The sequence below is a fragment of the Myxocyprinus asiaticus genome, chromosome 45, assembly GCF_019703515.2.
Source record: "Myxocyprinus asiaticus isolate MX2 ecotype Aquarium Trade chromosome 45, UBuf_Myxa_2, whole genome shotgun sequence".
Classification (NCBI taxonomy): Eukaryota; Metazoa; Chordata; class Actinopteri; order Cypriniformes; family Catostomidae; genus Myxocyprinus; species Myxocyprinus asiaticus.
Window position 1 is genome coordinate 20216968 of NC_059388.1, and position 27833 is coordinate 20244800.

At 38.0% G+C, this 27833-nt stretch overlaps 1 protein-coding gene across 7 annotated transcripts in view; it reads left to right on the top strand.

The window, feature by feature from the left end:
- LOC127434957 (glutamate receptor-interacting protein 1-like) overlaps nucleotides 1-27833 on the top strand; it is a 388121-nt gene that overhangs the window by 324125 nt on the left and 36163 nt on the right. For all 7 annotated transcript variants that reach the window (XM_051688013.1, XM_051688014.1, XM_051688009.1 and 4 more), the window contains 4 exons: nucleotides 1238-1387; nucleotides 11780-11966; nucleotides 21714-21859; nucleotides 23899-23979. In XM_051688013.1, coding sequence (XP_051543973.1) covers nucleotides 1238-1387; nucleotides 11780-11966; nucleotides 21714-21859; nucleotides 23899-23979 — 564 coding nt within the window. The remainder of the gene's footprint in view (nucleotides 1-1237; nucleotides 1388-11779; nucleotides 11967-21713; nucleotides 21860-23898; nucleotides 23980-27833) is intronic.

A 27833-nucleotide genomic window follows, 5' to 3' on the forward strand; every position in this document is an offset into this window, starting at 1 on the left:
GTCTTTGCTTCCTTTGGCTCTATAGACAAATTAGCCTGCATTTGCTGGACTTCAACTAAATAATTTTATCAAATACAATACACAAGTAGACCAGAATGCCTTAATAAAGCTCTTATAGCTTTACATGTTTGAGCAGTAAAAAAAAAAAAGAAAAAGAAGAAGGCCATTGCAGAATTTACTTCCATAAACTAAGAGCAACAAATGTTTCAAAAAGCAACACAAAAAAGTATGTAATCTGTTCTAATTCTTGTGGGTCTGAACATAACTAGTATCCCAGCCAAGCAGTAATGTTCTGCCAATTGGATTTTAATTTAATTTAAGTTCACCCAAAAAAATGGAAACTCACCTTCATGTTGTTCCAAACCTGTGTGACTTTCTTTCTTCCATGTAACACAAAAGGAGATGTTATGCAGATTGTTAGGGTCAGATTGACCATGCACATTCATGCATCCCTTTTCCATATAATGAAATTGAATGGTGACTGAGGCCGTAACATTCTGCATAACATCTCCTTTTGTGTTGCATGGAAGAAAATCATACTGGTTTGGAACAACATGAGGGTGAGTAAATGATGGTAGAATTTTCATTTTTGGGTGAACTATCCTTTTTAAGAATTGGCTTTGAAGTGCTCTATCTGATAAGTGGGAACAGTGATTTGATTCTTAGCCGTTGCTTTGCCATAAGATAAGGCTTTTAGGCACTTGAGTATTTTTAGAAATGTGCTTTAATGAAGACTTTGATTCACACAATGTCAAACACGAGAGCACAGACTACAGTGTTTTAATGAGTTGTTGTATGCATTTCTTCGACTGTTGATAAACCATGGGTCTTGCTACCAACACCTGTTTTTAGACTGCTTAAATCATGGTAATATGTACAATATACAGTGGAGTTCTATAGTCTGATTACACATTGCAAATGTGGGACTCAAAATCAAATTTAAACCTGGAAATAGACAAAGTTTTAGGATTTTGAAAATGATAAAACAAAGAAACTCGAGTGCGTGCTGTCATTAAAAAAAAGACAAACCAAATACTATGACATTTTTAAATGAATGTAAATTTTTTTAATTAAATTTTTCACTCAAATTAGTACGCTGATAATGTATATGGGGGAAAAAAAAGAATTTAGGTGCATTTTTAGTACATTCTGTCTAAATTTGAAATGAGTATTTTATAGTGTTTTCTGCACCACTTGAGAGTTTTGTTGAAAAGTTTAATCTCTGTTTCTCACACAGCTCTGGGTTCATCGTTCTCTCCCACCTCCATGAGTGCCTACAGTCTGAGCTCACTCAACATGAACACACTGCCGCGCACCATGTATCCCACTAGTCCCCGTGGCACCATGATGAGACGTAAACTGAAGAAGAAAGACTACAAGAGCTCAAGTATGTTTAATTCAGTTGCGTTATGTTTAATTCAGTCGCATATCTAAGGTTGTGTACATTTTGCTATTTGTTGAACAAACGTATTAATGTCGTATTAATGGAAAACTGACTCTGCAAAATGTTTCTATATCACTTTTGATAAAGGAATAGAACAACCAAAAATTAAAATTCTGTCATTATTTACTCACCCTCATACGTTCCAAACCTGTATGCAGTTCTTGTAACACAGAATTAGAACTTTTCAAAGAATCTTTACGTCTCTTTCCGTACAACAACAATTCATAGTGACCAAGTATGGCAAAAAGGACAAAAAACACTCATACACTATATTCCAAGGCATCTGAAGACTTGCGATAGCTTTGTGTGAGGAACAGTGTGAAATTTAAGCCATTATTCATTGATAATCATTTTAGACCCTGTTTGCTTCCATATTAAAAAATGGTGTTCAATGTTAGTGATGTAAAAGGCATTTGTTCTTGCTTTTGTGGTGACTGAATGTGATGTGCCAGGACCAGGGTCAGAAATGTTAGGGGGCTTGGGGCACAAATTGCAGCAAAAACTATTACAAAAAATTAATAAAAATAAAATAAAAAAAAATGTACTCATAATGAATTCTTGTTTTTTATTTGTAACATTGGATGTATTCTATTATAGTCTTAGTTATGCATATTATGGAATAAAATATGACTTAATGTTGATTAAAGTCTTGGTGTAAGAGTTAATAAATTCTCAATTTGTATTAATAATTTGTATTAATGAATTGATTATATTCAAGTATTTTACTTAAAGGATGAGACACAATTTTTGTTTTAACCCTTATGTTGTGTTCCGGTCATTCTAACCCAGACAACTAATGTAAAGAAAACAGCACCATCACTATTTGAAAAAAGTCATTTTTGATCAAACCTAGACAGGCCCCATTTCCAGCAGCCATCACTCCAATACCTTATCCTTGAATAATCATGCTAAATTGCTAATTTGGTACTAGAAAATTATTTGCCATTATATCAAACACAGCTGAAAGCTATTTGGTTCATTAAATGAAGTTTAACATTGTCTTAACATTTGCCCAAGTATTCAATAGACTGGCATGTCTTAAAGTCAATATTAGGTCAAAAATGGCAAAAAAGAAACAGCTTTCTCTAGAAACTCGTCAGCCAATCATCGTTTTGAGGAATGAAGGCTATACAATGCTTGAAATTGCCAAAAAACGTAATATTTCATACAAAGGTGTACACTGCAGTCTTCAAAGACAAGGGACAACTGGCTCTAACAAGGACAGAAAGAGATGTGGAAGGCCAGATGTACAACTAAACAAGAGGATAAGTGCATCAGAGTCTCTAGTTTGAGAAATAGACACATCACATATCCTCAGCTGACAGCTTCATTGAATTCTACCCGCTCAACACCAGTTTCATGTACAACAGTAAAGAGAAGACTCAGGGGTGCAGGCCTTATGGGAAGAATTGCAAAGAAAAAGCCATTTTTGAAACAGAAAAACAAAAAGAAAAGGTTAGAGTGGGCAAAGAATCACTGACATTGGACAACAGATAATTGGAAAAGAGTGTTATGGATCTTAACCCCATTGAGCTTTTGTGGGATCAGCTAGACTGTAAGGTGCGTGAGAAGTGCCCAACAAGACAGCCACATCTATGGCAAGTGCTACAGGAAGCGTGGGGTGAAATGTCACCTGAGAATCTGGACAAACTGACAGCTAGAATGCCAAGGATCTGCAAAGCTTTCATAGCTGCATGTGGAGGATTTTTTGATGAGAACTCTTTGAAGTAGTTTAAGAAGTTCTGAACATTTATTTCAAATTGTAATAGTAATTTTTCACGTTATTAATGTCCTGACTATACATTGTGATCAGTTGAATGCCACTTTGGTGAATAAAAGTACCAATTTATTTCCATAAGAGCAAAATCTGTACATTATTCCAAACTTTGGCTGCCAGTGTATGTTTTGGGTAGTAATAAGGAAAAACATGACAAAGACTATTCTCTTTATTATAGTTATATGTGTCTGTGGGAATTGTATACACTAATACCGCAGTCTGTCGTCTGAGTGAAGCAAATTTGCTCATTGCATTCTACTAATTGAGACCTTTCCATTGATATATAACACATGGCCATCTCATCTTAAATATGGTTTTACCAACTCTGAATATAATCATTGTGATAACAAATTTGCAAGTAATGAGAACAAAATCATCCTTATTTGTCAGCAAATTAAAAAGCATTATTTAAGAATTGGTGTGATCACCTATATGCATGGTAAAGTCCAGATTCTAGGCTTTAAAACGACACCTATTTTGTTCAGATCAAGCAAGTGATTACTTATTTATTACGTAATTATTATTATTATTATTTTCTTCAGGGATTGCACCCCACTAGCATCAGTTCAATTAATCCTATCAAATTGTTTTTTGTTTTTTTTTATGTTTAGATAAGGAGTGCAACGCCTGGCATAATTACTAAAAAAGAAGTTGATAAAAAGATCTAATCTTGTGATAAAATATGCAATATGAGAGATTTACTAAGCCGGTAATTTTTGACCGGGAACACAAAATGTGTTGTCACAAAACGAACACAACACAAGGGTTAAATGGTTAGAAAAAGGCCCACTTAACGGTAAAAAAAAAAATGCCCCTAAAAAATGTAATCCAGGAGGCACATATTGCCTTTTCTTGATGTAAATGCGAGCTTTGGTAGAGGGAAACTATATGTGAACTTTGGTAGAGGGAAAGATTATCAATAAATACAATTTTGGGCCTAACTTTTGCTCTGTTCCATAAACTACTAGAATACTTTTATAATACTTTTAGGGTGCTTTTTATTGTACAGAGGCCATTTATATATATATATATATATATATATATATATATATATATATATATATATATATATATATATATATATATATATATATATATTTTTTTTTTTTTTTTTTTTTTTTTAACCATTTAGAAGATTGATAGATGTTGTTTTCTGTAAACTACTGTCGTATGTCTGTGTAACAATTCTTCAAAAACTTCTGTGTTCCACAGAATAATAATAAATATATAAATAAAAACAGTGAACAGGTTTGGAACAAAATGAGGGTGAGTAAATAATGAGCTATTGTGAGCTATTCCTTTAAGAGTAGTTGATTTAGAATCCGCTGGTGGTCTTTACCCAGTTCCACTCCCATTCAGTCTTTAAACCCATTTTTTTTTATTAGAATGGCTGAAGTAAAAAGAAAAGGCTTGGATACTGATTTCCTGTAAAACTTCTATAATCAGCATCTCCATGCAGACTCTGGCCATGGACTTGTTTCAACTTTAATATTGGCTTTAGCCATTCTTTGTGCAAAACAGAAGTCAGAAGGTTTCAAGTACCACCCACAGTAATTCAGAAATGAACCTTTATAAATGCCACATTATGCTAAATGCATGCAAGTTATCGTAGAGTAGCTTGGTCAAGGCATTGAAACAGCAATGTAAATCCAAAGAGGTCGCTTGGTGAGAGAAAAAGGGCCATACAGCTGTAATTATGCTATAATAGTCTGTCTTTATCAGTAAAATCTGACATCTTTACTCTCTCCCCCACCACCTCAGTATAAGTATAGGCTCTGAATTTAAATGAGATCACAGAGAATGATAGCACTTACCTGGAGTGAACACCTTCAGCATTGTCTTTCTATATCTAAAGCTGCCAAGCAAGAGCGGGAAATTACACCTCTGGCTACCAAGTAATTAGATCCTGAAAGATATTTAATATCCTTTAGCTGAGCAGCGTCGCTGGCACCAGTCGCCGCCTCTGCCGCAGATAATTACCCAACCACACTTTCATATCTCGTGGGTTTGGGGGGCTTATTGGCATGCTCTGTGAACAGTAGCTATAAACAAACACTGAGTCTGGAAAAAATGGTTAATCAACTGCCCACATCAGTCGCTGTAGTAACTTTGAGCTAGTAGCAGAATTGCTTGCAAGTTTAATTTGTCTTGCTTTTGTAGTGGTGGTTGGTTGATTTACTGTGGAAGTGAGAGGAAATGTGGTTCAATTATATGAGAATGAGTCAGTACTTACAATGGAAGTGAATGGGGCCAGACCTTAAACATTAAAATACACAATGTTTCAAAAATATTGCTACAAGATGTAAACATTTTACATGTTAGCATCATTTTATTGTGATAAAATCGCTTACCTTGTCTGTGTTAAGTTATATCCAATACCTGAATTACAATGTTTACCATTGGTTGGAGTATGCCATGTTTTTGCTTTTAATTTCACGATAGATAAACTGAAAATATCAGATACCATTACTTTGAGGTGGCGATTATCTTTCAAACGTGCCCACACACAAGGTAATTGGATGCATAGATCATTAGATAATCCACACGAAGCACAATGTTACATATGGCCACCCGGAGATGGCACCATGTAAATGACACAAACTCAGTGATGGCAAAAGGCACTCATTTTGTGAAATCTCATTACTAAAATCATGTCTCCATGCTATGCATACCTTTAGTAATTGTTGTGTTTGCATGTGTAATTAGTTCTGTGTACAAGTATTATGTTTTATTTGTTTGGAGAGGCTTTTGGACACATGGAGATGATTTGGACACTATGATAAATTATTATTTGTAATACTATAACGTTTGATTGCTTTGTTATATCAACACAATTTTTATTCTCGGTTACAGGTGATATGATTGGGAACCAAACAAAAGCAGTTTATATTTACACCCAGAGATATATCACATCAAAAAAGAAAAATAAGAAAAAAAGAATTTTTGGCAATTTTCTTTTTGTTAATTTTTTTTTTTTTTTTTTTCAGCAGTTTCTTGAGCTGAAAGTCTCAGAATATATCATAATCAATATCATTAAAACATGTGAAAAGTTTTCTTTACAATGATACAAAACACCTTTTTCTTTTTCTTTTTCTTTTTTTTTAAATAAGCCTTTAATTTTGGGTAAGCCACTGAAACAGGAAATCTTTAAAAACACCTTCAGAGTTTAAAGGGTTAAAGGTAAAATGTTTAATTTCTGCACAGCTAGCAGCACACATTTAATTACAAAAATAAACTGTCTCTGCATATTAAACTGGCATAAAAGAAAGAATTTATGAGGAAAGAGAAGACTTGTGTGGCTTTTAGTCCATGTCTATTAGCTTTGAAGCCATATTTGCTAGTGTACTGGTCAGAATTGGCAAAACATAATTTATGTAGGTATACACATCTAACATTTTCAATCTCATTTTCAGACTCATCCTGCTTACAAAATTTGTACAATCAAATGCTCTCTAGTATTTGAATGTCCCTCCCCCTCATTCCATCTGCCTTTTACTAGCAATAGCAAGTAGCAAATCATGGCTTAAGACTACAACAGAAACTAAAAGCTATTGGCTGTTTTAAAAAGGGACAAGCCCTTCGATCCCTGGAGATCCCGCCTCAACTTCCTATTTTAATAAGAATTACATAAACACTAAAAATAAAACTGCACTAGTCAAGCTGTTTCAGGGGGTCGGTAACATAGAACGAATTGCACACATCACCTTTAAAGCTGATTGAAAAGTCATTTAACTTTTCCCCTGTAAAGATGTCTGTTTTGGGGTATCTCTGACTTTGAAGTGCTGAATTTTCCATGATTGGGCTCCACTTGTTCTGAACATCAAATTTAAAAGCTTTTCCTACCATGCTGTTCACCATTTGCATTTGGCAAATATACCTGCCTTGCAAAACGGAGCATCTCATCTATTTCACCAATTTATTTTCAGTTTTACAGCCATGAGCTTGTGCATGGCCCCTCACAAACGCCGTTTGTTTAGAAAAATGATTTCATAATGGTTCTGTAATAGCTGTATTGAGTCTTTCCTCTGCTGTGAATTTACTTTAAGTTATGAAATTTGCTCTGAATAATCATAGAGGCACACCAGAGTGAAATATCTCATGATGCCCAGTATTCTTAAATTAACAGGCAAACACAGCTGACATGCCAGTTTGTCCTGCAACAATATTTACTTGCAAAGAGGTCTAAAATACCTGGAGCGAAGTCTCCATTAGCATTCCATTGACAGTTGGTTGGCTGGCACAGCAGCCCCATAAGTTTGCAACTTGAATGCTACAATCTTTGCTTCATTGGCCAAAATAAGAAGCTTTTAACACTTTGGTGCTGTACATGAACCCAATTTGCATAGTATCTCACTATTAGTGTCTGGAGACCTCAGCACAGCAAGAGGGGAGGCAGTGGCGGTTATATCAAAGAGGCCATTTGCCAAAGATATTTTCTGACAAGCTAAAGAGTAGAAGGGAAATGAGTGAAGATGGGTCTGCTGCATGCAGCACTGCTGATTCATCATTTCCAGTCTTTGCATGACCGACATCTCCCTGCATAAGATGTGGCAGTCCCTCCTGAGGCAAGCACTTTCACTGACTCACAGAGACAAAATAAAGGTCCTGGACGTGATTCAACACATTTTAAAGAGAGAGAAATTGGAGCGAGGGAGGGCAAAAGGAGATACATGCCACAAAGTCACCCATCAGACAACAATGACAAGTCTGGATGTTAGGGTAGTTACGATAACCAAAATTTCAGGAGTCAATAACAAAATCAGTGACATTTCTCGATACCAATTTTGATATCATAGCAAAAACGTATTTACTATTGAGCACTTTATTACATTTGAATTTGTAGACAAAAATAAAATAAAATATGTTTATTATTACAAGTTGTTTTTTATAATCTTAAAATGTTACATTTTGAAGTTATTCCAACTAATTATTCAAGTAAAAAGTTGGTAATAAAGAACAAAAAGTTAATGGTTATATATAAATAATTAAACAAATATTATTATTTTAAATAAATATTATTATTTAATAATAAATTAAATAAATTAAATATTAAGTACATAAATTAAGGTGTGATTTACCCAAAACTAATAAGCCTGACCGATGTATCAATTTATCACTAGTACTTAGTAAAAAAGTACAGATACTCAGGTATGTGATGCCATCTATTTGATGTGACCTATCCGGACACATTGTGAAATAATACACAACATTACCAGACAGCTGCAAGATCAAATGAAGCAGTGAAGGTGAGGGCAAACTATCTGTCTTGTCCACACACCCCATAAACCGACACACATTCATGAATGTTTCTTTTCTCCCTCTCACCTTCTGGGGATAAACTAAAACACTTTCACTGATGTCTTTTCTAAACCTTGCTTACCCCTGTTGCGGCTAGTGTCATGCTAATTTTAACATTTCCCATCTGTGTCTCTGTAGTCCGGAACAAACCTTTCAGCACATAATGTACTGTGACCAAACTAGCAGCATATGTCCTTACTGGGAGAGCATTAGCATAATTTTATTGTTGGGTAATGCCCAGAGTCTACACTTAATTTCTATTCGGTTGTCAGTTGAGGTGCTAATGAGTTTTGCTAGATGAAAATATAGCAACATTAAAGGATGGCATTGAGGACCTGAAGGTCACATGTATGTTCTGCAAGGCACAGATCAGGCTTACAGCACATCTTAAAAGATTATGACCCATTTTTCCCATTTAAAAGTCTTGTATCAAGCTTCAACACACCTCTTAATACAACTGACATTCTAGAGTGTCAGTTGCGTAGGGGGATGTTGATTTGAGTCATAGGCCTTAAAAGATTAGAGATCAGTTTCCAAATGTTACTAGAATCATCAAGAAAAAATGCTTAAAAAACTAGACTGGTTTTCTGGTGTCCTAGTGTCAGGTGGTCCGGTTGGCTGTTTTTAAATGTTTTTTGGGCACTTGTCAGCTGGTCAGACTGAAAGACCAACTTAAACCAGATAAGACCAGCAAACCACCTGAGGCTGGTTTAAGCTGTTTCAAAACTCTTCTGACACATTCTGAGGATTTCAGGTTTACGCTGACTCATTGGTCTGTGGGAAGCAGAATTGAACATTTCTTGCAGGAGAAAGAGAACAAGAAAGAGAGGCAGTTGGCTGGCGATTCTGTGAGATCTGTAAAGGAAGACCCCTCAGGTGCTTCCTTGTCTGTCAGAGCCTTTGAAGTCTACCAGAAGCGGAAGTCTCCACTTTACCAAATCGCCTCACAAAGCGAGACTGAGCAAAGGCTCCAAAGCACAAAGCCCTGTCGGGTCAATTTATAATCTTCAGCCCCTAGACAGTCTGACCAATTTGCAAAAAGACCAGTCAGAATCACTTCCAGGGCTACAAGAAGATGCCCCAAACAAATGTTGATGGATGTGCACTGCAGACCAGTTCCCGTTGTCCCTGAAAACATTTCAGTGTCCTTTTCACACACAAAAAGGCATCCTATCCTCCTCTGCATCACTTTAACCTCTCTTTCTCATCCCTCACTCCCAATAAAAGGAAAGGTCACCGCATTTAAAACAATAAATGTGTCTGGTGCGGTAAATCCAGCCCATAAGCAGGGCCATCAATCTAAGACATACTCACTCTAAAGTTACAGTAGAGTGATCCCAGGAGTATAAGAGGCTCTTTATGAAAGCAGCAGGCTTGGTTTGGTGCCGGTCGATAACCCAGAGGCAGATTTCCACATGAGCTTTGAGGACCCTGCTGATAAAAACAGCTTAAACCTGCCTAATATGGTTGGCCTGGTTTTATAGTGGTTTTGAGAACTTTTTAGTGGGCCATCCATCTAAACTAGCTTAGCACCAGTTTTGGCCAGGCTGGGAGACCAGCTTCGCCAGGCTGGAATGCCAGCTAGACCAGCAAAGAGACCAGCTAGACCAACTGAAGACCATCTTAGCCAGGCTAGGAGACCAACTCGACCATCTTAAACCAGGTAAGACCAGCAAACCAACTGAGCACCGGCTTGGCTAGGTTGGGAGACCAGCTAGAACAGCTTGACCAAGTTGGGAGACAGGCTAGACCAGGTGAAGACTAGCCTGGCCTTGACTTTAGACTAGCTAGACTATTTTAAACCAGCTAACACCAGCAAACCAGCTTAGGCTAGTTTAAACTGGGCCAAACTAGCTGAGCACCAGATTGACCAGGCTGGAAGACCAAACTAGACCAGTTGAAGACCAGCTTGTCCAGGCTAGGAGACCAGTTACACCATCTTTAACCAGTTATCACCAGTAAACCAGCAAGCACCAGCTTGGCCAGGCTGGGAGACCAGCAAGACCATCTTAAACCAGCCCAGACCAGCACACCAGCTCAGGCTGCAATGGATGGAGAATGCGTCTGTGGGGATTTTAGAGAGAGAACACCTTTTAGAATTGGCCAGCTTCTGTGTTTGCTCTCTTTCGCTTGTGATGGTGGATTAAGCCTGGTCAATCAGGAGTGTGACGGGCCCTGATATGTCTGAGTGGGTTTACTGCTGTCTCTTTGGAGGTGTACACAGTGTGATCAAACATCTCTGGAAGTTGTGTTGACAAACTGTGGGCAAGGAAAATTGGTTCTTGTTGTGGTCCAGTTATTGCTACCATTGTGGCTTTTCAATTGAGATAGATCCCAAGTGACTTTATTGATATAGACAATTGTAAATGGAGCACAGCACAGTGCATAAATCAAATTGATTATGCTTGTGTCCTGTTTTGTTGGTGAGCTGGTAGAAACACTCTCAATCAGTGTGGTACAAACAAATGGGTAGATCAGACAACACAGGCTATTACAGTGTTTTTCATAGAAATACAGTAGAAATAAGCTAAACATAACTGAACATAAATTTTATAAAACATTTTAGGTATTCATAATATTGTCTTTTAAGAGCAGAATTTTGACATAGGACAGTTTTAGATGCTTCTGTTAGCATGACCCTAGCAACCTCAATATCATGGGTTTCGATTGCCAAGGTAAACACATATTGATAAAAACTATACCTTGAATGTACTGTAAGTCACTTAAATAATTTGCCATATAAAAAAAAAAAAACATAAATGTAAGTTTTAAAAAATGCATAATTCCAACTGAATCTGTTGGAGGAAATTCCCAAAGCCCTGCAAACTGATATGAACCTCTATATCAAAGTGTTTTTTTCTTATTTCTAGGAATATCTAGCTTGGCCAAAGATACTTGCACCACATATTTGATTCTTAAATGCAGTGAGGGCACAAATCCATCTTAGCCTTAGCAAAGACTCACATTGCAGACAACCTTTTAGTCTTTTAGAAGCTCTAGGATGGTGCTCGGAGATGCACACAGAAAAGCTACGAAACGTTTAAATTAATAGTTTTCCAAAATATCTCCTTTTGTGTTTTACAGAAGAAAAAAAATGTATTGATTGGAAACAACACAAGACTGACAAAATTATGTTGTCATTGTGCGTATGCAGTACCAAGATTTGCATTGTTCTGGTCATAGATGGGCTGTTCATTCTTGTATACCACATGCATTACACTTTGTATGACTGTGTTCTCCTCTGTCTTTCATCTCTTCAGTGTCTCTGGCTTCCAGCACTGTTGGACTGGCTGGTCAGGTGGTCCATACAGAAACAACAGAGGTGACCCTCATTAGCGACTCCATTATGGGCTTTGGAATCCAGCTCCAGGGAGGGGTCTTTGCCACTGAAACCCTGTCCTCACCGCCGCTCATTGCTTACATAGACCCCGACAGCCCAGCAGAGCGGTGAGACCATAGAACCATGATGTATATTAATCCCCAGTACTTCATTTGACCTAGTTAACACTCTGAGTTTTTAATATTCTGGGTTCCCCTAGATCTGAGCTCTCATGACTTAATTGTTTATGTTATCACAGAAGTGTGAAGCTCCTTTTGGGAATATTTAATATTTAATCTCAAATCTAATTTTGATTATGTGAACATATCCCAAACCCCACAGTTATTACATCAGTCTCCACTCACAACTCGTCCATGATATACTTCATCCATGAGATAATGTGATAATCAAACATGATATTTAACTACTTGGCCATGAAGATCTGAACTCAAGTCTGCATGTGCTTTGATTGAGTGTGCTGTTATGTGATCGAGCAAGGCACTTAACTATAATTACCTAAGCATGGGTGTTTTAGCTCCCATACAAATGAACTTGCACATCAAGGATTTATGTCCCAACTTTACTGCAATTACTGACCTGAACAACGGGTATGACTTTTTCCTGCCAATTGAAATTTTATTTGCAGTGATGGACGTAAACCTTTTAATATTGGTGATTGGTGATAGTTGGTTTTGCTACTTATTTTGTCCAAAAACTGCCCATTTAGATAGGAAGTGACCATCTGGCTGACATTAAATGCAGTTAGTTACAGTTAGTAATATAAAATTGGATATAACTCTGAAAGCAAAGTGGATATATGCAGGTGTGTTCAAGGTTATCTGGTTTACTAGCTACCAAATTCCTTAAACAAATCTCTGAATATCTGTCAAAGATTTGATGGCATGCAGCCTTGCAAACATCAAAGTCAGCTACTATATTTTATCCTTAAAAGATATGTGTTGCATCCAAAGTACCTTGTAAACACAACCAGGTTTTTATGTCAGACTGATAAAAACCTGTGCACTCTTACTTCTGTTTATCAATGGTATATGCTCCTATTGAATATATAACTGTATTCTTTTTTTAAACAAAAATCATGTTTATGGTGGAATTCCTGGTTAAGAACTACACTACCCATGTTACTTAAGTGCAATTGTCCACCAAACAGAGAATCACAGCCAACAAAGTGTACCAAAAGAGCTCAGCAGCGAGCACCCACTTGAATGATGTGCTGGGAACGATGCAGTCAAGTCAGTCTCCGTACACTCTGAAATTACATACATGTTTGTTTTTATACATCTGTTAGTTCCAGTCCTCTAATCTGATTGTACAAGAGGCATTCCAAGAGTGCTGATAATTCACACCATCAGCACCGGGATGCATTACTGTTTGTATCAGTCCGCTTGTGTTCGTGGCATTCCTAACTAACATTTAAGAGCAGTGCAGATGTGTAAGAGCGGCTAAATGTATGAATTTTCATTAATATAGTAAGACAGGCCATGACTGGAGTACATGAGAATGCAAATTAAGTTGATGAGCAAAATAATGAGACAAAAAATGTAGGCAAGACTACTGAGGTATAGAATATTGTTGAAGGAGATCAGTTTAGTGTTGAAATAAAGCGTACTGATAGTAATGCAATGAATAACGTTAACTTATTTGCTAAATCAGAAATACTACTAGCTGAGATACTGGATTATGACAGTGAGGCAGAAATGAGGGAGATACATATTCACAGATATCAGGTGTCTCTGTAATCGGTTCTCAGGCTGAAGTAGGGTCGTTTTATACTCTCCAAGTGATCAATGATGTTTTAGGTTAAATGTTGGCAAAACTGTAGATGTTAAAGATTGTTTTCCTAATGTGGATAAATTTGTAGTATCTGAAACAAGATTGCAATGTAATGTTGGACTTGATCTGAATGAGAAAAAGAGGTTCCATTTAAAAAAGATACTAACTAAATTAAGGAAGTGTAAGTGTTTATCTTCAAATAAGTAAGTAAAATGGGTCAGTTGCACTGGGTGCCTTCTCTTTCCTTACAACTTATGTTCTTTTTTTATATCTTTCTTTTTTATATGGAGCTTATAAGAATAGATTTGTTAAATATAAATGCAGCAAGAGATCAGAATAATAGAGCAGTGTTAACATAGTTTATGAAAGTTAGGAATATTGATATAGTAATGTTACAAGAAACACATTCTGACAGATCTAATGAGGTAGAATGGGGTATATGGTGGGAGGGGAAGTATGTTCTTAGTTATGGTCCAAATGTGAGTGCTGGTGTTTCAGATTTATTCTCAGAAAGATTGACTGTTGATATTTTAAAAGTGGAAGAGGTAGAGACAGGGAGGACACTAATGGTTAAGGCTGAAGTGGAAGGTATAAAGTTTTTGTTTATAAATGTGTATGTGCCAAATATTGGATCAGAGCGGGTTGCACTGTTTTTAAAAAATTTAGAACTCTATTCCCCAAATTGATGATGATATATGTGTAGTTATGACTGGAGACTGGAATTGTACAGAAGATTTCAAAATTGGTAGAAATGGAGTGGAACCTCATTTTCAGTCGGGTCTGATGCTTTCCAGTATAATTCAAGAGAGTGACTTGAATGATGTTTGGAGAAGCAGAAATAACGGGATAAGACAATGTACTTGGTTAAAAGTGAGTGATAATATAGTTAGGGGTGCCAGATTAGATAGGATATATTTAAGTAGGAGTTTTAATAATAGAGTAATGAATGCTGCCATTCTTCCATATGTTTTTTTCTAATCACCATATGGTAACTATTGACATAAACAAAACAACTTCTGTAAAGACACATTACTATTGGCATTTTAATGCAAAGTTGTTGAATGACAAATATTTTTGTGAGAGATTTGCATGGTTGTGGGAAGAATGGAGGTTATAAAAGAATAATTATGAAACAAAAAGTCAATGGTGGGAAGTCTGAAAAATGCAAATTAAAATGTTTTGTCAAAATTATGTTTCTTAAATGTAATCTAAAGTTAATGATACAGTTCAGGAAAAGTGTTGATAGTCAATGAAGAAGGGTTTAAAAAAAGTGCTGAGCTAAATAAAAAAAGGCTAGAACTTAAACAGTTTTTTGCAAGTTAAAGGTGCTTTTAATAAGGTCCAAAATATATTCAATCAAGGAAGTGGATGCTACAAGTGTTTATTTGTTTAAATTGGAAAGAAGTTTGGTTCAGAACAAGCCTATGCTTCATTTGGGATGCCCTAATGGAACAATTACAAAAAATCCAGAGGAAATGAGAAAGCTGACAGTCAGCTTTTATTCCAAACTTTTTGGAGCTGAACACTGTGAGACTGAGAGTACTGCAGATCTTTTTCAAGAACTTTCACAGTTACAATCTGAACAAAAAAGACTCTTGATCAAGATATTAGTATGAATTAATTTACAGTAGCAGTTAAACAGCTCTTAGTGGGGAAATCACCTGTGATTGATGGATTAACGGTTTCGTTTTATCATCATTTCTGGAACTTTATAGGACCACACTTTTATGAGGTGACGAAAGAATGTTTTGAAACTAGAATTCTCCAATTCTTAGTAATTGGAGACCGATCTCTTTTTTGTGCACTGAATGCAAAATTTTGGCAAAGTGTTTAGCAAACAGATTCAAATGTTATTTAGATACTATTATATATAAGGATCAGGCATATTGTGTACCTGTACTAACATGGACAACCTTTTTCTGTTAAGAGATATTGTTGATTTGACAATGAAAGTCTGGGGTTTTTATCAATAGATCAAGAAAAAGCCTTGGACAAGGTAGATCATGGGTATCTTTTTAACAGCTTACATGCCTTTGGATTTGGAGAAATATTTTGTATCTTGGGTGAAACTGTTATATAGTGATGTTTCTGTAACGGCAAAGGTAGGAGGGAGGTTAAGTATCACATCCCATCCAGGACCGGGTCGCTGTGGCAGCAGACTAAGCAAAGTAGCCCATACGTCCTTTTTCCCAGCCACATCCTCCAACTCATCCTGGGGGATCCTGAGGCGTTCCCAGGCCAGCCGAGAGATATAATCATCCAGCATGTTCTGGGTCTTCCCCTAGGCCTCCTCCCAGTTGGACATGCCCGAAACACCTCCGCATGAAGGCATCCAGGAGGCATCCTAATCAGATGCCTGTACCACCTCAACTGGCTCTCGGACGTTAGAGCTTCGTATCCTATCCTTTAAGGTGAGCCCTGACACCCTATGAAGAAAGCTCATTTCGGCCACTTGTATTTGCGATTTTATTCTTTTGGTCACTACCCAAAGCTCATGAACATAGGTGAGGGTTGGAACGTACACCAACTGGTAAATTGAGAGCTTTGCCTTCAGGCTCAGCTCCTTCTTCCCCACCATGGTCTGGAACAGCGACCGCATTACTGCAGATGCTGCACTGATCCGTCTGTCAATCACAAGCTCCAACTTTCCCTCACTCATGAACAAGATCCCGAGATACTTGAACTATTCCACTTGGGACAGCTGCTCCCTCCCTACCTGAAGAGAGCAATCCACCCTTTTCCGGCAGAGAACCATGGTCTCAGACTTGGAGGTGCTGACCCTCATCCCAACCGCTTCACACTCAGCCACAAACCTCCCAAGTGCACGCTGGAGGTCACATCATAATGATGCCAACCGGACCAAATCATCTGTAAATAGCAGGGATGCAATCCTGAGACCCACAAACTGGACACACTCCACACCTCGGCTGTGCCTTGAGATCCTATCCATGAATATCACAAACAGGATCGGTGACAAGGGACAGCCCTGTCGGAGTCCAACACTCACTGTGAACAAGCTTGACTTAATGCTGAGGATGCGGACACAGCTCTCGCAAAGGTAATACAGGGACTGAATGGCATGCACTAGCAGCCCTAGTACCCCATACTCTCGCAGCATCCCCTACAAGACATCCCATGGGTATGCCTTCTCCAAGTCCACAAAACACATGTAAACTGGATGAGCAAACTCCCACGCCCCCTCTAGGAACTGCGCTAAGGTAAAGGGCTGATCCACTGTTCCACGACCAGGACATAATCCTCTTTGTTCCTCCTCAATCTGAGGTTCAAAAATCATCTGGAGTCTCCTCTCCAGCACCCTGGCATAAGGTTTCCCAGGTTGGGCTGAGAAGTGTGATCCCTCGATAGTTGGAACACACCCTCTGGTCCCCCTTTTTAAAAATGGGAACCACCACACCTGTCTGCCAATCCCTAGGTACCACCCCAGACATCCACACAATGCTAAAAAGGCATGTCAGCCATGACAGCCCAACAACATCCAGGGCCTTCAGCATTTCAGGGCAAATCTCATCCACCCCTGGCACCTTGCCACTTCGGAGCTCTTTGACTATGTTAGTGACCTCTGCCAGGGAAATGGGTGCCCCCCTAAGTCCTCCGTCCCTGCCTCCTCCACAGAGTGCGTGTTAGTCGGGTTTAGGAGTTCCTCAAAGTGTTCCTTCCACCACTCGACTATATCACCAGACGAGTTCAACAGTTCCCCACCCCAGCCAACAACAGTCTGGACAAATCCCTGCTTTCCATGCCTGAGCCGTCTTACGGTTTGCCAGAACCTCTTTGAGGCTGACCAAAAGTCATTCTCCATGTCCTTCCCAAACTCCTCCCACACCCGGGTTTTTGCTTCCACTGCCTCTGCTGTCCTTCTGGCTTGCCGGTACCCGTCAGCTGAGTCCAGAGTTCTGCAGGCTAACCAATCCAAAAAAGCCTCCTTCAGCCTGATGGCTTCCTTCACTGCAGGTGTCCACCTGCGAGTTCTATGATTGCCACCCTGACAGGCACCAACAACCTTCCAGCCACAGCTAACAGCAGCTGCCTCTGCGATGGAGGCCTTAAACAGGGTCCACTCGGACTCCATGTCTCTAGTCTTCTCCAGGATGTGGGAGAAGCTCCTCCGGAGGTGGTGATTAAAAAATCTTCTTGATAGGGGTCTCCATCAAAAGTTCCCAGTTCACCCTAACAATCCATTTGGGTTTGCCAGGTCTATCTGGCAGTTTCCCTTGCCATATGATCCAGCTCAATACCAGGTGGTGATTGGTTGACAGCTCAGGTCCTCTCTTCACCCAAGTGTCTAGAACATACGGCCACAGGTCTGATGATATGACAATAAAGTCGATCATTGACCTTTGGCCTAAGGGGCTCTGGTACCAAGTACACTTATGAACAACCTTATGTTCAAACATGGTGTTTGTTATGGCCAATCCATGTCTAGCACAGAAGTCCAATAACAGAACACCACTCTGGTTCAGAACAGGCAGGCCATTCCTCCCAATCACTCCCCTCCAGGTATCTCCATCGTTGCCAACATGGGCATTGAAGTCACTCAGCAGAACTATGGATTCCTCAGCTGGCACCCCTACCAGGGCCCCTCCTAGGGTTCAGTGCATAAGCACAGACCACAGTCAGAGCTTTTCCCCCTGCAACACAAAGTCGCAATGAAGCAACCCTCTCATCTACTGGGCTAAACTCCAAGATCGAAGCACCAAGCCGGGGGCTTGTGAGTATACCCACACCGGCATTTTCAGCAAAAGTACATTGGGGAAAACGTGTAGGATATGCAGTTGGCCAGTGGTCAGTTGAAGGGCTTCCACATTTACTGGGGAATTAAAATGGGGCAGAAATGGTTTTAAAGTTTTAGGGGTGTTTTAGGTAGTCCTAAGTTTCAGGAAAAGAATTGGGAGGATGTGCTGCAGAAGGTTATTGCCCGACTGTCTAAGTAGAAATGGCTGTTATCACAATTATCTTACAAGGGGAAGGTTATGGTTACAAATAACTTAGTGGCCTCCACTTTGTGACACAGACTGATTGTAATCGAGCCTTCGGACGACATGGTCACAAATATACAAAAAAGACTGATATACTTTTTTTGGAATGGGCAACACTGAATTCATCCTGCAAAGCTCTTCTTGCCTACCCATGAGAGAGGGTAGGGACTAGTGAATATAAGGAGTAGAATTCAAGCTTTTCGGCTTCAAGCAGTCCAGAGACTTTTTTTTTTTTTTTTAGAAATGATTTAACATGGACTAAGACAGCAAGTGTGATATTGCAAAGAGTGGGGAGATTAAATTATGATTCATAGCTTTTTTGGATAAAACTTCAACATTTTGAACTGATCGAGAGTGCCCCATATTACTGCTCCCTGTTACAAGCATGGATGAGGACTTTTATCGCCAGACGAGTTCAACAGTTCCCCACCCCAGCCAACAACAGTCTGGACAAATCCCTGCTTTCCATGCCTGAGCCGTCTTACGGTTTGCCAGAACCTCTTTGAGGCTGACCAAAAGTCATTCTCCATGTCCTCCCCAAACTCCTGGAGATGAGGAGATTTTTAAGTTCCTACACATTGGATGTTGGAGGAACCTCTGTTTCACAACCCAGTGATGCATGGAATACTGTTGGTGTGCAAACCAATATGTTAAGGAGTGTCTGCACAAAGTTAAGAGATATAAGGAACACTGGAGGCCTGTAGAGGAGATTATGGACATAACTGGACTGCAGTCCTCAAGACTAGCATCGAGATTTTGAGAAGTCTTTAGCCTTAGCCCATTTAGCCTTACCTGGTCATTTTCAGGAAGTGATAGAGGGGAGAATCTTGAATGAGCAGATAAACGATGCTCGTCCAAACTTGTGGATCACACCTAAATTAAATTTGGAAGAAGACAACATGGAGGAATATTATTCAGGAGAGAACATTGGGGCTTTCGGGCCATGGACATTTGATGAAGTTCCAAAAAAGGCTCTGTACTGTTTTTGTGTGAAAGTGATTCATCATATGCAAAAAGAAAACAGAAAATATTAAAGTGGACAACACAGTTTAGACTAGACTTCCCACTGAGAGATCAGTAGAGATCCCTGTATAAGCCTCCAGTAGAGAAGTGAACTGCAGATCTACAATGGAGGCTAATTCACATGGTACTAGCGACAAACAGATATGTGGCTTGCCTCAATCCAGCAGTAAGGGAGGAGTGTAGGTTTTGTGGACAGGAGGAGACAGTGGAACGTTTGTTTTTAGAATACACATGATTAGAAGAGCTTTTCAGACTATCGACAAGGTGGTTTGAGGGTCTCGAGGAAGAATTTTCTGAAAGTATTTTTATAGGAGGACAATATGTTTAAAAAAAGACAATACTTTGCCTGCTGAATTATGTTTTGGGTACAGCTAAACTAGCAATCTGGAAAACCAAGAGAAATAAGGAATTGGGGACATCTGGAGTAGATCTAGAGACTATGTTGAGGGGATTAATTGCAAAGAGATTGAGAACTGAATTTGCTTATTGCGAATTGGTTGGAGATTTGACAACTTGACAACAAAGAATACTGAAAAAGTTAGAGTAACTTTCTTATTTTAAAATTATATTTGATATGTCATTATTATGGTTCATTTGTTTTATATGGGGATCTAAAATGCTTGGAATGGGTTTGATGTTATTAATAAAGGTTGTTTAAACCTCTCTCTCTCTCTCTCTCTCTCTCTCTCTCTCACTCACTCTCAATCTATCTCTCTCACACACATGTCCTCGTTTCTCCAATAACTTGTTAGAAACAGCCCAAGTTGTCGCATTATGAGTTCTAAAGTGTGGTTTCGAGTTGGTAATGGAAGCTCAGGCACATCTTTCGAACTAGCACAGGTAGATCTTATGGTTTAAGAAAGTAGTTCCACACACAAGATTATTTTTCTGGACAGTCCTTATTTTTTCCCTACTTATTTACTTGTTCGTTGAACTGTTGTATAAAAGCAATGTCACACTCACAATTGTGCTGTATTGTTCATCTTAGCAGCACAGCTGAGGTTACCTGTGGCTGTTGGCACTGATAGCTGGACATATAGCACTCTTGCTTGTGTGATATTGCTTTAATATCTGAATATTTTGCAATAAAATTAAAATATATATTTTCTATACTTGTAATCAGCAACTGAAAATCAATAGTTTTACATTTTTCCATATAGTTGAATTGCATTATGTCATTCACAATGCTTTCATGGGATTGTAGTTCATGCCCTCATGAAAGATGTTAAGTACACATTCTTGAACCTTTGTCAGATTTTGAAATACTTTTTTGCTTAAAATCAAAGTTTGTAATGTTGTGATTCACCTCAGAGTCGGTTTGTTTGCTTCATGGTTTAGAACTCTTTGATGAAGTATTTATGAAACTGCTTTAAAAAATAAATTGGTAAACACTTCCGGTACCAAGACGGTTAAAAAATGGGCGGGTACTGTTGTGCTTTAATGCATAATGCCGGCCAATCAGATAAGTGCATGCCATTTTTGTAGTATTTTTTTTTTTTTTTTTTTTTTTTTTTTTTTTTTGTAGACTGAATGCTTTCTGAAGCTGACACTAGTAAGATATTGACCTTGCTGTTCTTGATGGTGGACAAGCATATTCATGATGTTCCTTGCAAACCTGACTGCAGAGACTTGTTGACCAACATGGTCTTTCTCTTGAAGCTGGTTGACCAGGGAAGTTGATGATTAACTATGCTAAGAAGCCTGATGAGGACACCAATAGATCAGAACCATGCTGTAACATGACAGTAGACTATTGCTTCTGTTTTGCTGTTTTGGAATTCAGTAAAGGTATTTTGTTTCCTCTGCTGCTTAATTTTTTTTTTTTACTCTGACCTTGAAGTGGAAGCCTAGTGAATGTTTGTGTTTTTGGCATCCATTTAACAGTGCCAGCTGGCATAATATAAGAGGCTGGCACAGGGGTGGCTGGTTTATGCTCGACATCACCACCTCTTCGTCTCCTCTGCAATCAGTCTAATTTATAAAAAAAAAAAAAAAAACACTCTGTGCCTTTACTTGGCCAGTTTAAATGGAATTGTGTTTGCTAGATCAGCTCTCTGTGCACAGGTGTGGCATCCTGCAGATTGGCGACCGCATCCTGTCAATAAACGGAATCCCTACAGAGGACAGCACGCTGGAGGAGACCAATCAGCTGCTGAGGGACTCCAGCATCACCAGCAAAGTCACACTGGAGATTGAGTTTGATGTAGCAGGTAGGCACACAGACATATTCATCAATTCTAAGACACATTTGGGGAGGAAAGATCCATCTGGCCACATTCTGCTTTTGTCCTAGGGTTGTTATGGTTTTTTAAAAAAGTTATCCCATTATTCTGAGAGCCAAACCATCTGGTGCTTGTTTGACGTATATAAATGATTCACACTACAAGACAAGTGGCCCATGATTTAATAGCTACCATTTCTGGCCAGATAGTGATATGTTGAGGCTCAACATAACGTTTATTCACTTTTGTCTAAAAAACGACAGCACACACTCTCATTTTTCCATTTCGTGTTGTGCTTTGGCAGTGTAATCACAGTACACGCCTCGCCGATAGCCTGCAGTCCTTGAGGACACACTGTAATTAGCTTGTCATCTAAGTGTTGTGTTTAATGTAGTTTTTTTTTTTTTTTTGTCTTTTGTTTTTGAAATCTTTTAAACTTATGTAGTGTTCCTAACTACAAAAAAAAAAAAAAAAAGAACTTCATATCATGAAGAACATGTTCTACGTTAAGGTAGACTCCACCTTAATGATTGAATGACAGTTTTCTTTACAACCCAATAAAGTGTGCCATTACAGAGTGACAACGTTTGCTTGGAAGGTAGGGGTGTGCAGCGAAACTGTTATCTGTATCTGTGTTTTTATCTGTTGCAATGGCAAAATGATCTAAATATGTATCTGTATTCGGATATATCCGGATGTGGGCGGGCCTTAAACTGGAAGTGGGTCAAAACTTAATGAAAAGCCCATTTTAAATGTGACTATTCCATTTATATAAAAGTATTTATTATTATTATTATTATTATTATATTTAATTACATTATTTTTATTCTTTTTTCTTACAAGATAAAGCTGATTGTGTTGTCAACTGTGGATTGCTCTGCCTCATCCTCTATATTGTCAAACAAACAAACAAAAAAAGCTACAAATATAATACAAAAAGATTCTGTTTGAATTAGAAATAAACAAAAATATATTCTAAATATATCTTGATAATTATCTATTTGCGCTGAAATGACAAGTGTTTGTTTGTTTGTTTTTATCAGAGGCAATATCATTTTAATCAAGCAGACTTTCTAGACAAGTAGATTCAAAATGTTTAATACATGGATGTAAAATTCATGTTAAAATAATGAAGGCATGTTTTCAGCCTGCTTAAGGAGCGAGTGAGACACTGAGGCATGTTATCGTATATCTCACTCGGAAGGTTTTATACATTAATATAAACATTTCAAAAAGTGAAAAATATATATGACATAGTATCTTATTCAGTGTTACTCTTGACAAGCTCTGATTTGGGAATGTACAATAAATCGATTTGAACTTGAAATAACACTGTGCATTTTCATTCACAAAGTATACAGTTTAGTCATATTGGCTTCACAGACTCACCATTGTGTTTTCATTTTAGATATGTTTATTTAAAATATTGCTCTATCCCTGTGCTTGTTTAATAATCAGTCTAACAGATTTTTATTAAAAAAAAAAATTCAGTTATTCAGTAGAATTCGTTGTTCTTTTTGAAGTAATTTCCGTACCTGAATAAGGTATTTGGCTTCTGGCGCATCTCTATTGGAAGAAGAATGACTTGAGAGTGTTTTGACACTTAAAATATTCTTCATCCTTCATGTCAGGTGGTTGTTTTGAGAGACTCTTTTGTTGGTTGTGGAGAAAGGAGATTGCTTGAATTATTGAATGGTTATTCTGAGAGCTGCGGGCTTTATGTGTAATTGCTGGTCATTGGAGTGCAGTGCAGGTTCTTTGTTCAAACAGTTTGATACTTGCCCAGCGGAGGACATTTTTATGGAGATTTCTTCTCAATGTGGCTTAATACGCCTCTGTCAAAAACATAGTCATTGTTTATTGCTGCCTGAAAGAAAGTCAATTACTTTGTTGCATGAACTATAACAGCTCTCCAAGGCACTTCAAGTGTTCCATAATTCTTGTGTTCATAAAATTAGAAAATGTTGATCTGGACAAGCTTGCTTCTAAAATCGGCCCCTTAAACCTCTTGTCCCTTTCTTACCCAGAGTCGGTCATCCCAAGCAGTGGAACCTTCCATGTGAAGCTACCAAAGAAGCCAGGTGTGGAGCTGGGCATCACCATCAGCTGTAAGTACTCTCTAGCTCAAGGTCTGAATTTATTCTAAAGTGAAGCATGCAGATCTCAGTTTGTTCTCAAAGTGGACTTCACTCATGCTGTGATGTTACACTGATCTAAAGAATTAGAACACTATACTTAATGATGGCATTTGGAAAATAGTTCTATACTTTATGCTGATTAGAGTTTTTCTAAAATCTCCAAAACAAGACCAACTCCTCCTAGAACTTTCAACCTACAGTTCATTCACCAAACTCAGTACAGACCATCACACACTGTTCTGGAGTAGTGTGTTATGTCTTCGCTAAGTATTACAGTTTTCGCACTGCGGTCGATTCAAACTCTGTGTCAAATTTCAAATGTAAACAAACTATCTGTTTATCTGTCTTTGTAAACAAACCTATCTGCTATTCTGTCATAAATCACAATGCGTTTTCAGAGGGAAGACACTGAGTAATTACACCGTACACGAGATGTTGTTATATAACCATGTCCCCTTAGAATTTCCCACTTTCCCTTTGATGTTTTAATTGCAGTCGGTTGTGCATATTTAGCATTTGAAATGACCACAAAGTCAGAAAAAAGCATCACAAAATCACTGAGATAAAAATATTTATTATGTTTAACCTTTTTTTCAGTTCTAAAAATACTTGCTTAATAGAAATGTCACAGTAGTTAATGAGTAAGTCATATTGCTGTTGCTTTTGGAAAAATCTGTAAAACTTTTTGAGGGTTTATTCTTATTTCGTACATTCTTTTAAGTTCTTCATAAAGAAAAACCTAAGTATATATTATCTATCATTCATTATGATTGTATTTTAATTGCTAGACACACACTGTAGATCACAGTATCTGCGTTTTTGGAGGAAGGTGCATTGTGGGAGCATTTTAAAGTAATGATGAGCAATTGCTGATCTTTTTAGTCATTTATCTTTTCTGTAACTCCATACTAAATATTGTAGCATTAAAAGTACCTTTCCTAGTTTTAATTCCTGTAATAGACCTACTTTTGTCCTGTTTCAACTACAGCTATCACACTGCAAAAAATTATGTTTTCAATCTTTTTTTTTTTGTGTCTTGTTTTCAAGTAAAAATACCTCATCATCTTTAAAATAAGACCAATCACAAATCAGTATGCAAATATTGCAATTACGTCATCACTGTCTGTCAGATTTTCAATGCCAAATTATAACAGCTAAAGGTGAGATTTTTAAGCCTTAAGGCTGAGTCTGCACATTAAAACTTTTGTGATGAATTAATTGAAGAACATAGTGAACAAGAAGAGGAGTAAGAGGAAGAAGAAAAGGTAAAGGAAAAGAAGGAAAAAGGGGAAAAGAAAAAGAGGAAGATGGAAAAGAAGAGGAGGGAGACGAAAAGAAAGCAGAGGAAGAGAAAGGATGGAAAGGAAGCATAAAGAAGAGGGGGAGGAGGAGGGAGGATAAAAGGAAGAAGAGGAGAAAGGGAAAGGAGGAAGAAGAGGAAAATAGAAGATGATGAGGAAGAGGAAATCGATTAGTAAATGTGAGGAGGAAGATAATGAGGAAGAGAAAGAAGGAAAATAAAATGGATGAAGTGGAAGGAGAAGAGGAGCAAGATAAAAGAAGAAGAAGAGGGGAAGATGATTAGGAAGAGGAAGGAGGAAGAAGAGGAGGAAGAGTAAGGAGGAAGAATAGGAAGGAGGATGAAGATAAAGGGGAAAGAAGTAGTTTTACTTGAAGCAACATTGAATAAGATATTAAGATTTGTATTTAGAGAATATGTCTTGAAGTTCATTTTTCTTGTCCCTATTGGCAAGTATTTTTTATTTTTTTTTCTTGTTTCAAGCATAAACATAATAAAATATACTTGAAACCTGTCCTTAAAAACTAGACACTTCTTAAGCCCCTGACTCCCAAAAGTTCTTAAACTAAGCTCTTTTTCATGAAACTAAAAACCAGACTATTCCCACTATATCCCTTGAACACACTTGTGTCTTCTCACCCGTTTTATCATTTGTTTACCATCACCTGACTTTTTGGGAATGGTTGTTAGAGACAAATTTGCCTGCAAATGCAATCTGTTTTGTGCCTGCAGTCAGAGCTCTGTGGAGCTCCATTCATAAACCCTACGCTCCAAACGCTTGAAGCTTTTGCCAGCTGCTTCATCAATGCCCGCCCGCATCGTCAGACCAGAGTGATTCATCACCTCATCCCAGCTCAGCTTTGTGACATCAACTGTTTTCGCCATTAAAGCATTATGATACATTATGAACTTTTGGCTTTTATTTTCTAGCCCGTTGTCAAGTCCTCACACAATGGTGGGCTACATGCAACAACCCAACAGTAATTGCTTCTCTCTGAAGCTCTGGAGTTGTTTACCTCCAAAGCTATTTCTGCCCGTCATCCTCCACACTTTCTAAATTAAAGTATTTATTACATTGCTGTTGCACAAGTTGTGTCCTGGCTAATTTGGAGCAATTTCTCACTGGATCTGCCATGCAGATTTGCACAGTCCAAAGATTATAGCAAACTAAAGCATTTTGTGGGTTTTACAGCTGTCTGAACTTTATTAATGAATCAGCCGGACTATTGTGCCCTGTACTAAAATACCACAGTAGCTGCTTTCTCAGATCATTAAAAAAATTCACTCAAAAATCCCTCTTGTTCCCATTTTACTGATTTCAAAAATTCTATGATATTCCTTGAAGGGATAATTTACCCATAAGTGACAATTCTATAATCACCCTTATGTTGTTCAAAACATGTATGGGTTTCTTTCTTCTGTGGAACACCAAGGAAATAATTAGCAGAATGTCTGAGCTGTCAGTGGTGGCTCAGCGATTAAGGCTTTGGGTTGGGGGGTTCAAGCCCCAGCACCGCCAAGATGCCACTGTTGGGCCCTTGAGCAAGGCCCTTGACTCTATCTGCTCCAGGGGCGCCGTATCATGGCTGACCCTGCACTCAGACCCAAGCTTAGCTGGGATATGTGAAAAAAAGAATTTCACTGTATATGTGCAAATGTATAATGTGTGATAAATAAATAAAATTATAAAAAATAAAATAATTATAATTATTATAAAACATCATAAAAGTAGTTTATGCAACTCATGCACTCTATTCCTAGTCGTCTTAAGCCAAGTCATATCATGGCTTTGTTTGAGGAACAGATTGAAATTTAAGTCATTATTCACTGAAAATCTGCCATTAATTGTATGGAAAAGAGCAGCTTGGACATTCTGCTATAAATAACTCCTTTTGTGTTCGACAGATAAAAAGAAGTCTTATGGGTCTTAAGACATGAGTGTAAGTAAATGATGGCAGAATTTTTATTTTTGGGTTAACTATCCTCTTAATGCTCTTCAGAGATCCTAAATTTGGCATTGAATGGGTGGAGCTCTTGTTTTTAAGAAATGAAGGCTTTGTGCAGGAGGAGAAGTTTGTTTTTTGTTTTTTTTTTTAAGAAAGGCTACCTTATTATAGTGGACCTTCTTTATTCCAATAGGTAATATGTAATATGCAGATGAAGTCTGTTCAATTATACCTGCGGCTTACTCAGAGCCATTAGGGTGTTTGAGAAAGTCAACTTTTATGACTTGGGATGAGAGAGAGTGAGAGGTGTTGAAATAGGCTGTCCTGTTCATGTTTAGATTTATATATATGGGCTTTGCCGAGCTCTTGTGGCCTTCCTAAGGAGTTTAATGGCTTTCTGCTTTGTGCCTCTGTGTGGCCCGTATTTCACAGGTACTAATAAAGCCATACAGGGACATCTTTATAGATGTCTTGTTTACCTCTCCTTACAAGATTTCCTTGTCTTATTCTCCTGGTGGCAGCTCATTGTGGACTGGAAAATGAAATTTAATATATAGTAGATATTTATACAGTGGAGT